Genomic DNA, 13,181 nt, shown 5'->3' with positions numbered 1-13,181 from the left:
TATATGACTGGCAGCGCAGTAGGTTTGTTTACACCAGCATCACCACAAACACGTGGGCCTGCCTTGTGCTACGCGTTCGTTATAACCACTACAACATGACCAGGTAGTAGGAATTGTTCAGCTCCATTATAATCTTATGGGACCACCGTCCTATGTACGGTCTGTCATTGACCAAAATGTTCTCACTCAAAAGAAGAGCATTTAACATCGTGTTCCAAATTACAGTGTATTATAGGATACAAAGAGCAGAGTCTGGAGCTCTGTGAACCTGCCGTGAATGTTGCCTTCTTCCTCTGGAAAGAGAGGGCCCAATAACTTTTCAGGTTCTTTCCGGGAACTGAGTTAAGCACACAAGTGGTTTATTGAAAGGCTAGGGAGAAGCTCAGAATTGTGGGAGCATAGAATATGCCAGGTGGAGCTGAAGGATCAAGAAAAATACCTAGTAAAGACCTACTGAGAGGGAGAGGGAGAAGAACACAGGCAGTGAGAGCTGACCTGGCCTCTTCTGTCACCAACATGCACAGGTGCTACTGGTCGTTAGAATCTAGACCCCAGGCCTATGTCATCAACTAGCAGTGGTTCTCAACCTTCCTAATGCCACGACCCTTTAATACAGTTCCTCATGTTGTGGTGACCCCCAACCATAAAATTATTTTCGTTGCTACTTCATAACTGTAATTTTGCTACTGTTATGAATCGTAATGTAAATATCTGATATGCAGGATGTATTTTCCTTGTTACAAATTGAATATAATTAAAGCATAGTGATTCATCACAAAAACAATATGTAATTATATATGTGTTTTCCAATGGTCTTAGGCGACCCCTGTGAAAGGGTCATTCAACCCGCAAAGGGGTTGCGACCCACAGGTTGAGAACCGCTGAAGTAGAGCAAGGGAGAATGAGCAAGTTACTAATATCTGGCACTTTCACTACTGGAGAGTAGTCTTGGCTCTCCCCGAAGACAGACATTCCTTACACATAAAAAAGGACTCAGATCTGGGGACCAAGAGAATTACCTACTACCTATCTAACATGAACTTTTACAAGTCAAGTGAGACTATATGCAAAAATGCTTTGTGAATTCTAAAGTTTTAGAGAAATTATTATTCTTAGTCAATGGCTCCTCTGTATTTGAGAAGGTAAGGTCTGAGATGATGTGGAAGGACTAACGCCAGTCAATGGAACCAGAAAACCTGTTCTTTTTTCTCGTTCTCTCATGGAAAACCTATTCTGACCTGGCTAAACTCTATTTAGACTTTGCTGAGTTTACAGCCCCAGGCAAAAGCAGCCAAGGTTTCTTTAGGGACCAAAGTTGTTCACTCTTCTCTCCAAATGTACGAAGTTTCTCAAAGCAATAGAAGTGTTCAGAGGAAGGCAAATAAGTTTTAAAAATTATTACAATAACCTAGCAATAACTTTTCAAGTATGAGCAACATGTAGTGGTTGTCCATGTATCAACATAAAGCATGCTTTTTTAGGATATTGCTCAAAACATTCTCTCAGTGTATAAAAGGATCATTTGATTTTATTTAACAACTTATCTAGCAGTTACTTGGGTCTTCCTCCCCCTTATACATTTTCCCATTTCACTCCAAATATATGTGGGAAATCTATATGTGTTATATTTATATAGATTTCAGAAACCTACAAATCTCAGAAAAACATGAGTTTAAGATAAGAGTAACATAATTAAAATGTTTACTCTCTTAGCATAAGGAACAATATCTCCCTAATCAAAGACCAGTTAAAACCATAAGAGATATGAGGATATGAATATTCTGTTTCAACTAGGATGAATTAAACATGAGTTAGTGTCCCTTATAATTGAAATAAGTTTTACAATGGGGATTCTAGCAGAAGCTCATAGAAACACAATGGGGAAATCAGATAACGATGAATGGAATCAACTGATATAAAAACAATATGTGTGATCATAAAATATAAAAGAATATTCTTATAATTCGCAGTGCCTTATCTGAATGTCTTCTCATATATGCATTGGAGCTGCACAGATTTCAATACAAGTGAACACTCCTACAAACACAACAGTGGAAAATAAATAATGGGTCTTGTCTCCATAAATCCATGTTGTGGAACGTGGCTCCAGCAAAATAATGCCGCCAGTAATACTCCCCATAGGGGGCTGAACAATACGATACAAATTCAACCTCTACAAGAATTAAGCACAGTTGCTATGGCATCCCCATTTGGGAAAGACTACAGTTGCAGTAGCAGGGGCCTCCACTGTTACATAAATGGTATGCTTCAACTTGGAGGTGAGAAGGAGCTGTTTCTGAGAGGGCCCTTCATTTCAGGACCCCTTTTGCCTCCATTTGAGTTAAATTTCAACAAAGTCAAGTCCTCTAATTCTTTGATTTTTTCCCAATCAAATCCCAGTTCCTTCTCAGATGCTCCATTACTCAACTTCCCCCAATACTCCTGATGTGATGTGATTGATGGGTGGTTAAAAGATAGAAAAAAGCAATCGGCTGTTTTAGTTTCAAATATTTCCCAGACTCTGAAAAGCATTAAAGGGACTTGTCATTCCTTTAGGAAGAAAATAAACAACTTTTATGAAAGAGTTTGACTATCCAATACAATTAACAACACAAGTCATAATTAAAACTGCTGAACAACTCGAGTTCTAGTCAGATCACCTAGTCCAGTGGTCGGCAAACTCATTAGTCAACAGAGCCAAATATCAACAGTACAACTGAAATTTCTTTTGAGAGCCAAATTTTTTAAACTTAAACTATATAGGTAGGTACATTGTAATTAACATAATTAGGGTACTCCTAAGGCTTAGGAAGAGCCACACTCAAGGGGCCAAAGAGCCGCATGTGGCTCGCGAGCCGCAGTTTGCCGACCACGGACCTAGTGTAAATGATGTAAACTGGTGCCCAGAGTGGCCAGTTGCTAGACACAAATGTGTGCTTCTTGCTCCGCACGATGACAACATTACACTAGAGCCTATGGGAAGATCAAGGTATTGGGGATGGTGGAAAAAGAAAGGGATCCGTGACAACCTGATACGGAGGCTGCTGGAGGGTTGGGGAGAAAATGAGAGTCTATATTTGGTAACTGGGACAGGCGTGGGAGGGAGAACAGGGATCCTGTGAGGATGAACCTCAGGACGAGGAAAAACCAACCCAAAGCAAAAAGGTCACATAAAAACTTTAGCAATTCACTCGTCTCAGCCCAGGATGTCACTGCACGTTATTATATCTGCAATTCATGCAAATTCAAGCGCATTTACTAGCCTATATAAATTATACGCAGATGGTGTAGGGATATCTAAAAATAGAAAGAGGTAAATTCTTCTAGCAAAGGTCAGTCTTTTCTAAAATTCATGAGATGGCAGCTTGAGATGAGGACACGGGTGGAGGAAGTAGGGATTTGGGAGATGCTGGAAAAATCACAAGTAGCCCCCTGCTGGCCTCAAACCCTCGGAGCTATTTCCAGTGTTCTACAGGCAAGAGGATACACATACCTCCCCAGAGCAGGACACAAGGCTATAACCCTTCTTAGGGTGGGAGGTGTCTGATGCCCATAGACTCTCCTGGGCTGCAGTCTTTTCCTCCTACAGACAATATCTTTCACAGCCTACATTTGCAGAGCACTCTCAAGGGCTGTCATTTAAGTGCAAAGACATTGGAAAGCATCTCTTAGTTCATATCATTCCAACCTCAAACAGTCCATATCTCCGTGTAGGGAAGTGTGAAAGCTACCTGTCCTCTAAGACTTAGACTAAGTCTTATTATTTATTATTGTCCTTAATAATAATATTAATAACACCCATACCCGTGGCACATTTATGTAGTTTCCAAAACATTATGACCACCTGGTACTGGTTCAAATTTGTTTCATTCAAATTTAATTAAAACAAAACAAAACACTGTTAGTAAATATGAGAATTGCTTGAAAACAGACGCCCAAGTTCCAGCTTTCCCATGATAACCCCTAATCAGACCATACCTGAAGCCTTCTCTCCCTCTCTCCCTCTCTCCCTCTCCAGTTTCCCCAGTCCTGTGTCTGCCTTCAAGTGATGGAAGCTGAGTAAGTTCTGATAAACAGCATCCAGTCTCACTTGGGTGGCCTTCATTTATTTCCACAGAACAATATCATGGTGAAGTCAGATCTGTACAATCACTTTCTGTAACAAATTATCCTTGTTACTTGTTCAAAGTCACATGGACTTGAGGTATTGGCAAGCTTTGTGGTCTGTCTGTCTCTCTCTCTCTCTCTCTCTCTCTCTCTCTCTCTCTCTCTCTCTCTCTCCCTCCCTCCCTCCCTCCCTCCCTCCCCCCAGGGCCCTGAGTACCAGCATGTGGTAGAGCCAAGCTGCTGAGTGTGCACTGATCACAGTGGAGCACCCATCTGGTATTACAGCTCTCCCATGGGAATAAACTTACTGAAGCATGTGCTCCACATAGGAATTAATTTCTCATCTACTTGGCCACAGATTAATTTAGCTCTGCAGGTAAATAGATGCCATGGGAACAATGAGCTGACATTCTGACTGCCACTCGGTGGTGGTGACATTAGGCACTTTACTTCCCCTCTCCCCAGGCATTATCTCTGAATGTGGGTTGCTGGGAGCAGTAATGAGACAACATGCAGATATGCGAATTTTATCCTCAGTTGCTTACACTGCATTCAAATATATTCAAATAACAAGCTGGTAGTAGATTTGCAGATGTTTGGTTGTTTGTTTAAGTTAAACAGGGACGCTGAGATACTGATGTGGCAAGGAAGGCTCTGATGAGAATGCTTCCCCACGGCCACCGATGGAGCGAACAAGACAGGCACCTGGTCTCGCCTGAAAGCAGAGCATCGTTTCCTGTGCGGCTTTTCCTTCTTTGCTGACCTCCTCCGTGAGAACCAGCCAAACATGTTCTGACCTAGAGGACACCTGTCCACCTTCATTAAGGATTGCAGCTGCACACATCTACCGCTGATATTAAACACACACTTATCTTAGGTACACGGGAACAACAGGCTTCTATTGCACCTAAATTGTTAAAACAGAAAAATGTTGACATGTCTATTAGCGTATAATAACAATTTTAACATTAGTTCCTTAACGTAAAAGGCATTTGGTGTGAAGAGGAGGCAACCAATATGTTACTAGCACCCCGATAATAAAGTGAACTATCAGCCAGTGTGCAGTTTCATTGTATTGTCAGCACGTTCTCCTGGTATCTGTACCGGGAGGGTGAGATACGCAAAACAAGGGCTCTTTCACCCCTCAGTTTGCCTTCTTATTCAGCATCTAACATGAAGGTCCAAACATCACATCTGAAAAGTCTTGGATGGCTTCTCCAATACTCTGCAATAACACACATTATGTACGCATAGCCTTCTCAGGGTCTTCCTACTCTAAATTTTACATACTTCTGGGAGTAAGGAAACAAGAGAAAAATATAAAGGTCCAAGGTGGAGGTTAGAGGAGAAGATTAAGAGAGAAAGATAAATAAATACACTTGTCTGGAAACCCTGCTCAAATACTTAATCCATTATTAAAAAAGGAGACTTCACTCTTTCCCTTACTGCAATTTCCATCAGCTGTAGAGGCCTCTGGAATTGGTGAGGTTGTTTTTTAAATAAGAGATTTAAACTGAAGCTACTATCAATTATTCATGTCAATAGTGCGCTGGGTAGGCATAAGTTATACCCAAATATCACTTTAACCTAGAGCATCAATCACACCCTTTATCAAAACTGTTAGGAGAGCCCCATGAGAGTAAGTCCCCAAATCCTTGAGGAGAACATACTGGAACTGACAGAGGGAAGAACAAAAGGGTCTGAAGACTGAATTATCCTGATCATAAGCCCCAAAATAATGAAGGCAGTGCTTCATAAAAAAATGAATATTTATACATCAGGTGACAGGTGTAAGAACGGAATTCTAGGTTAGATTACCATTTTCTGTATTTATTCCGCTCTCATTACAGAATAAAGAGCCACTTAGACAAACCCTATCTATATATCTAGTTATTTTCTATCTTAGGGGTGCCTAAACATCCTAAAGGCACTAGGCTCAAGGAGTACCATATCTGTGTCAGTCAAGGGCCAATCAGGAAACACGTGGCTCCTTCAAAATGGACATGAGAAAAATTTATTCAAGGGACTCATATAAGATGCAGGGGTTTGGGGACACCAATAGGGATTGGGCAGTGTTTCAGACTAGTGACACTGGAACCCCTAGCTTTAAAGAGCCTTGGGAAGGAAGTGGTTATTGATAGTCACAAAGGGCAGCTCTTAAGGAGGTCAGCCCTAGGGCCACCTGACAGGAGTTATCACCTTCCAGGATGCAGCTCACCCCCAGTGCCCCAGCAAGGAGGGGGCAGAGAATCAATACCCCTTTGCACTCTAGAGCAGTGGTTCTCAACCTTCTGGCCCTTTAAATACAGTTCCTCATGTTATGACCCAACCATAAAATTATTTTTGTTGCTACTTCATCAATGTAATGTTGCTACTGTTATGAATCGTAATGTAAATATCTGATATGCAGGATGGTCTTAGGCGACCCCTGTGAAAGGGTCGTTGGACCGCCAAAGGGGTCACGACCCACAGGTTGAGAACCACTGCTCTAGAGCCTCCCACTATCTCCTGACTGAGCCTTCCATTGGCCAAACCCAACTGGAACCCAGAAGGCAAGGGAGCCCATTAATGCAGTCCCTAGAGATCAACTTTCTTCTCTGTAGAAAGGTAAAGGGTTAAAAAAAAGATATGCAGCACAAAGTAAGGGCCTACATACAACTATAACTAACCACAACTATATAAATATAACTGAACTATATATAACACTCCATATATAACTATATATAACACTATGACACCATTTAATAGGTTACTACTTCGACTGGGATACATTTTGCTAGTTCATCTAGATGAGCCAATCAAAGTAGACACTCTGATAATGGTTATAAGTAAAACCAGACATTTTATATCCCAAACTAAACTGGAAATCATCTTCTCAGTGTCTGGTATTGCCCCTTGCTTCCCCACCTTGGTTAAGTGTGATTGCATTCACAACAGGAAAGATTGTATAAAAAAGTAAGTTCACAGGTGCCATGAAATCTCCCTGGAGGGCAGCCAGCATGGAGGAGGGAGGGTGAGTGCAGGCACCACAGGGGAACCCACATGTGCGGGGCGGGGAGTTGGGGGAGCCGGGAATGTGCAGGTGCAGCTGGTGGAAGGTTGAACAGTGGCGGAACATTTGGGGAATTCCAAGTCCTGACAGGCTAATAAATAAACTGGGAGGAGGAGAGGACACAGAGCGGAGCAGACTTAATAATGAGGGAGGAGCGGGGTCCTGACGGGTCTTGTATTTTTAATGAAATGTCAAGACATTAAAGGATGTTAATGCTCTTGTTTTGGTTTAGAAAGACCCCTCAGCAGGATGGGGTGAGACTGGAGACAGCGAAGCCTTGTAGAAGATTTTATAAGGAGGCAGGTGAGAGAAGAGGGTAGATAACAGAAGGCTAGTGTGGAGGGATGGATGGGGGGCGGGGTGTCTCTGGAGAACTATCACAGAGCAGGACTTCAATGCTGAGAACTGTCAGGACTCGGTGACTGATGACTGTTGAGGGGAAAGGAGAGGATGGCTGGCCTGTGGTCTGAGAGGCCTTTTCTCATTGTACTACAGCTTTTTTTGTGAGGCTCCAGCACCCAGAGAGCCTTCCCAGAACCGAAAAGATATCAAAACGTATCCCAATGTATTGACTGCATCAAGAAGCCATATGATAGAAATGAGTTTTCTAAAATATTCACTGCAGGCTGTTTCATGGACATAAAATCTATGGCTGAATATGAAAAGCGTCAGATGTTTTGCACAGCTGTCTGTGGATATGCAGCATCTAGTCTGTACATTCGTAGGGACAACGTTGCATAAATTCACTTGACAATCACTGATGTGGCAACTACTATGTAGTATATTGGAGATGTTATTTTGCAAAAGGATTAGAGGGAAAATTTTGAAAATATTTGGAAAACAAATCAGCCTCTGATAATGGCCTTGCTTTTCTTTGGCAGGTTTTTTCTCACCTACTTAGCTACAGGGTAATTTCATCTTAACATGTTTGGCTAAATCCTGTGTGTAAAGAAATAATGCTGCTCCATTAAGAAGTATTAAGGTCACGCAGCTATTGATCAGAGACATGAAGTGTGCTTTCTTTTATTTTCTCTCAGATTGGATTAATAAATCTGTATAATCAGAAAACACTGTCTACACTCACTGGCCTGGCTTTGGGACACTACCCCCTGACAATAGTCCATCTGTAAGAATGAGAGGCCACACTCACTTGGGTTTCTGCAACACGGTGACATTCTTAAAACCAGAAATGATGTGTGAAAGGAGACTAAAGGACCAGAAGAAATGTGCTCCCATCCACCCTGGTTAAATCTCCCTAGAAACAGAGATAAGCAACAAAATGAAAAATCCATTCCTTTGGGAAAATGAGTCTTTCACCTGTGGGTTGGTTTATTTTAAAAAGGAATTAGATTCTGGGCCCATATGTGTTACACTCAAAATGCAACACCATGGTCTCATCTCCCACTAAATATGTGGCTATGACTTTTACGCAGAGGGAACATTTAACAAGAAGCAACCTAGGGAAGGGACAATCTAGCTCAGACATCAATAATTCATTTATCGGAAATAGGAGTCGTGGTATGAAATGCCAGGAGGCAGTTTCATTTACAGGGAGGCATTTTCTATTTTAAAGCCTAGAACAATGCAGTCAGCTTTATTCAGCAAGCTGATATGAATGGAGGCAAAGCCGAATTGGAGGACCAGTTGTATGGTCGCCCCTAATAATGCTATTTCTTGAGTATCTGTTATTTAGGTCTGACACACTACCATTTGGGGGACTTGAAAAGTAGTAAGAAGTGGATTTTTATAACTTTTGTACTTCAGAAGTGATTACCTTCACCCTAAAGCTTTAGGACTAGAAATGTCATCCTATGAGTCTAAGAAACAATGATTTGCATAAAGTTGTGAGGGTATATTCTCTCTTAGTACTAGAAGCCTTCAGGCATTACAGCTTCTTACTGAGTCATCTCCCAACTCAATCCATTAGTAAGTAACCTCTATTATTTCACCACGGCATCCCCCCAGCATTTAGCATAGCATCATCACTCATAAAGTGGGGCATCAATGCACACCTATTGAATGAATGAGCAAATGCTGCCACATATGAAATAATTTCAAATATGCTCTGCAGCCTACTGGTCAGACCATACAATGAGGAGGCACTTGCATAGCAAATCCCTCGACTTCCTCATCCTGATGATTAGAAATTCCGCCCCTTGACTATCTTGCATCAAATTCAAGGACTCCTGATTTCCGAGGGAGATGGGGAAATGGAATTAATGAAAAGCAGACTTATTACAGACTGAATGATTCATAGCTCCCAGCCCCTAAAGGACCAGAAAGACCTAACTAAACCCCTAACCTTGGAAATGAAGACCTCCAAGTCATAGTTTAAATTTTAAATGCCCATATGCATATTTATTTTGAGATAATTATCATTGTAACCCATTATTTACCAAGAACTGGATAAAGGAATAAAACACATCATTATAATAAAAGCTATAATTATCTAGCACCTGTTATATAGTCAGCAGTATGCTTGGTGTTTTACATACTTCACTGCTACTCTTTGGAAGTATTATGCCCATTTTAGAGATTTAAAAAACACACACAACATACTGAAGTTCAGAGTAGTTAGGTCCAAAGACTATAAATGTAATCAAGGAGAACCAAGGCAAGTCAACTCTTCTAGACTACAAACCCACTCTTATTTCCTGACCAAGTGACCTCTATTCAAACAGAATTATCTGTCTATGAATCTATGCTTACAGGCAGATCCATCCATCACATCTATAGTTATAGTGTAATGAACAGAGAAGATATTTTAATTGTAACCCAAAATGCGTGACTACATGCTTACGGTTGGCAAAAAAAATAAATAAAAATCAGGCAGCACTATGAGAGGAGATAAAGGGACATCTGATAGCCCAGGTGACTGCTGACTTTCATACAATAGAGGTAGGCAGTGCTGGTGTTGCACCATGAAAAATGCCACATTTCTCTCTCGAGACTACAAACCTAAGCACACATCTGGACCAATTCCCATGTCCCCTGAAAATCAGATTCACACTACATTCTATGGACCATGGACGGTGCTTAGAATGGGTCAAAACAGGACACACCAGAATACCCCAGAGTGAGCAGCATGGCTGTGATTCTTCTTAACAAAGGTCTTGGGGAGTGGCCAAGTTGAAAAGGAATCCTCACACAGAATACAGTTTTTAAAAGGCAGACTGTACAGAGACATCAAAGTCAATACTGAAAGAATTAGCTTTACATATAGACTTTGTGGTCAGCAAAGTTAGTCACAGGTCAGGACCACAGCCCCCTCTACCCCCCCCCCCCCCCCAGCTGAAGAACAGTCACTATCACCACAGACAGTTTCAATGCAAAACTCAGCACATGTAGATTCAGAGAGAACTGACTACAGGGCACAATACATTTTCATTTTCTACCAACAGACCCTCTTGTCCCTTGACACTTTGGGTATTAACATGATCTAGACTTTGCTGTTTCTGTTTTCTCTATATAAAATGTTGATGGGATAAATTTAGCTAAAGGATATAGTATGGTCAGTTCTGCTATACTGCTTGCCTTGAAAACACAAATGTTTGTTTTGTTTTTAAAATACAAATGTTTTGATTGATATATCTAAGCAATCAATCAACAATGACTGATATGTTAGAGAATGTTTGAACATATTTGAAATTTGCATTTGTTGATACACAATTTTGCCCCAGAAACTCTAGGGAGACGTAGAAAACACACCCAGTGGCACTAAGCCCTGAACAGCACAGAATACGCTACACAGAGCCACACCCCGCAGGAGCACGGTGGTCCACACGTGTCCGCAGGCGTGCTGATAATTCCCATGATTTCCGATCACCCTCCTTCCATTTCACAATAACTTGCAGCTGCCAGGCTCCCGAAGGCCGTACTGGTGGTGTACCTCACTCTGCTTCTGCCCCCCTTTCCCACAAGCCTACTTTGTGATTGTCCTCTCTAGTCTCTGTCCTTTGTAGAAATGCTCATCTTTCTCTCTTCCTCTTATTCTTTGACTTTTGCACACAGAGTGGCAGGCACGTGAGTCGGAATCGATCTAATGGGCACACACGTCCACCAACAAGCTTCAGGTCTTTATGCAGATAGTGTCACAGTGATTGTAGTTTTATATATTTCTTAACCACTTTACATGGATAAAATTGGGGTTGTTTTGAGTCATTTTTGTGTGTGTCACTGATTAAGTTTTTGAGTGCTGAGCTCCAACTCCACTTGCTTATTACTCTGTGGCTTTAGATCTTGCAGAGTGCAAGTATTTTTTAGGAATGCATATATTGCATTATAGCAGAATAGATTGATATTTATTAGTGATGACTTTATTGAAGCTTCAAGTTTTTCTTTTGTGTTTCCTTCTAACTTGCACATTAGGTTAAATACAGTAGCTCAGGGTCTCAAATTATAATCCTTTGTGTGAAATTCACTATAACTTCAAACAGTGTAATCTAGATAGCAATGACCAGGTCTGAAAGGAAAACTATCCAGTTTAGTTTAGTTCCCTTTCTCTTTAGAAAGTTCTAGAAAATTCTATCTACATCAATTTGCATATTAATGCTTTCACCACTAAATGTGATCTATAATATTGACTCAGTTTTTAATATTAATAATCAGGATATTTTCCAAAGTAACTCTTTTGGTAGATGGTAAAGAGAGAGAAAAAAAGAAAAAAATCCCATGTACAGTCACAATTATCTAGGTCAGATAGTTTTATCTAAACTTATTGACTTAATCAAATAATCCTGGCTGAGAAAATTTTCCCTAAGGAAAAACACAGGCTGGAAACAGTACATAATAAATGGGCACAACACCTCTCTTTGAAACTTCTGCAGAACCCAAACTAAAATATGTAAATAAGAATTCCAATGATAGTATCTGAATCACAGTATTATGCTGGAGGAGCTTTGCAGTAAAAGGAAAAAAGTTAATGTGATCTAGAGATAGAAATAACTACAGCCTTTAAAATACCTATATCATCGTAAGCAACAAATACCATTTCCATTTACTTTCTGAAGAATGTTAAGATATTCTACCTTATCAAAGAGATGTGCATTTTCATTTGCTTTCATAAAACCTACTGTGCTAACTGGAAAGTGTAACTGTGGTTAAATGGGTTTCTAAAGCTCTTGACTGTGGAGATAAGAAATGTAATGTGTTCCACACCTGGCAAACCTTTAAGTGTTTAGGTCTATTAGTGGAAAACACCATCACGACAGCAAGAGGACAGGAAAGAGTCCTCAAGCACAGAATTCAATCAAGTTTGTTGAACTTAACAGAGTAAAGCAACTCTTTTGGGAGATACTTTCTTGCCTCTCCCTTTAGCACCCCACTCCTAAACAAAGAGGTCACAGGGTTAATTACCACTTGAAAGATAATTATGAATATTCCCCAGCTCTCCTCTCAAAATCTGGAAATTGAATCATTCTAGAGTGTTCTCTCTCTTTCTCTCTGCAATGATTCTTACTATCTGGACCTCTCCCTTTTATTACCCAGAAGCATCCGTGGAAAGACACTTATTTATCCTGGAGCAAATTCGGGATCATCTGTTACCAAGGAGTCCCAAGTAAAGTATTTCTCTCAGCAAAAGCAAAAAGCAAGGCTCCCTGCCAGTCACACACTAGTCAGCCTTCACTTGGGCCTTACTTGTTCTCGTTGCTTGCATCATAACGAGGCATTGGGTCCAAGTCATTCCCATTCACGTCACAACTGGCCAGAGCATCCTATGGCCACAGAGGAGAGAGAGAAAGGAGACAGATGTTCATTAATTAGCCATTAACCTGCAGGCTCATGCATTCTTAAACACATTTCTGCAAGAGAGTAATTAGATTAAATAATACATTTACGGTTTGCTAGTGTCAGGATGCCTTGTTCAGTAATAATCAGTGTCGTCTTATTCCCCCCTTAGAGAGAAGAAATACTCTTCACAGACCAAAGATGTGTCTGGTAGATTCTTGCCAGCACTTTTCCTCTTAGATCAAGATCTGGCTTCTTACCCAATTTCTTCAAATATGTCCTTAATTGCCACCTT

At 40.8% G+C, this 13,181-nt stretch overlaps 1 protein-coding gene across 8 annotated transcripts in view; it reads right to left on the bottom strand.

The window, feature by feature from the left end:
- PCSK5 (proprotein convertase subtilisin/kexin type 5) overlaps positions 1 to 13,181 on the bottom strand; it is a 416,215-nt gene that overhangs the window by 284,931 nt on the left and 118,103 nt on the right. For all 8 annotated transcript variants that reach the window (XM_059656934.1, XM_059656933.1, XM_059656935.1 and 5 more), the window contains exon 5: positions 12,797 to 12,873. In XM_059656934.1, the coding sequence (XP_059512917.1) occupies positions 12,797 to 12,873 (77 nt within the window). The remainder of the gene's footprint in view (positions 1 to 12,796; positions 12,874 to 13,181) is intronic.

The sequence above is a fragment of the Myotis daubentonii genome, chromosome 11 (genome assembly GCF_963259705.1).
Source record: "Myotis daubentonii chromosome 11, mMyoDau2.1, whole genome shotgun sequence".
Classification (NCBI taxonomy): domain Eukaryota; kingdom Metazoa; phylum Chordata; class Mammalia; order Chiroptera; family Vespertilionidae; genus Myotis; species Myotis daubentonii.
Note: the sequence above shows the minus strand (reverse complement) of the source record. Positions and strands in the feature narration are given on the sequence as shown.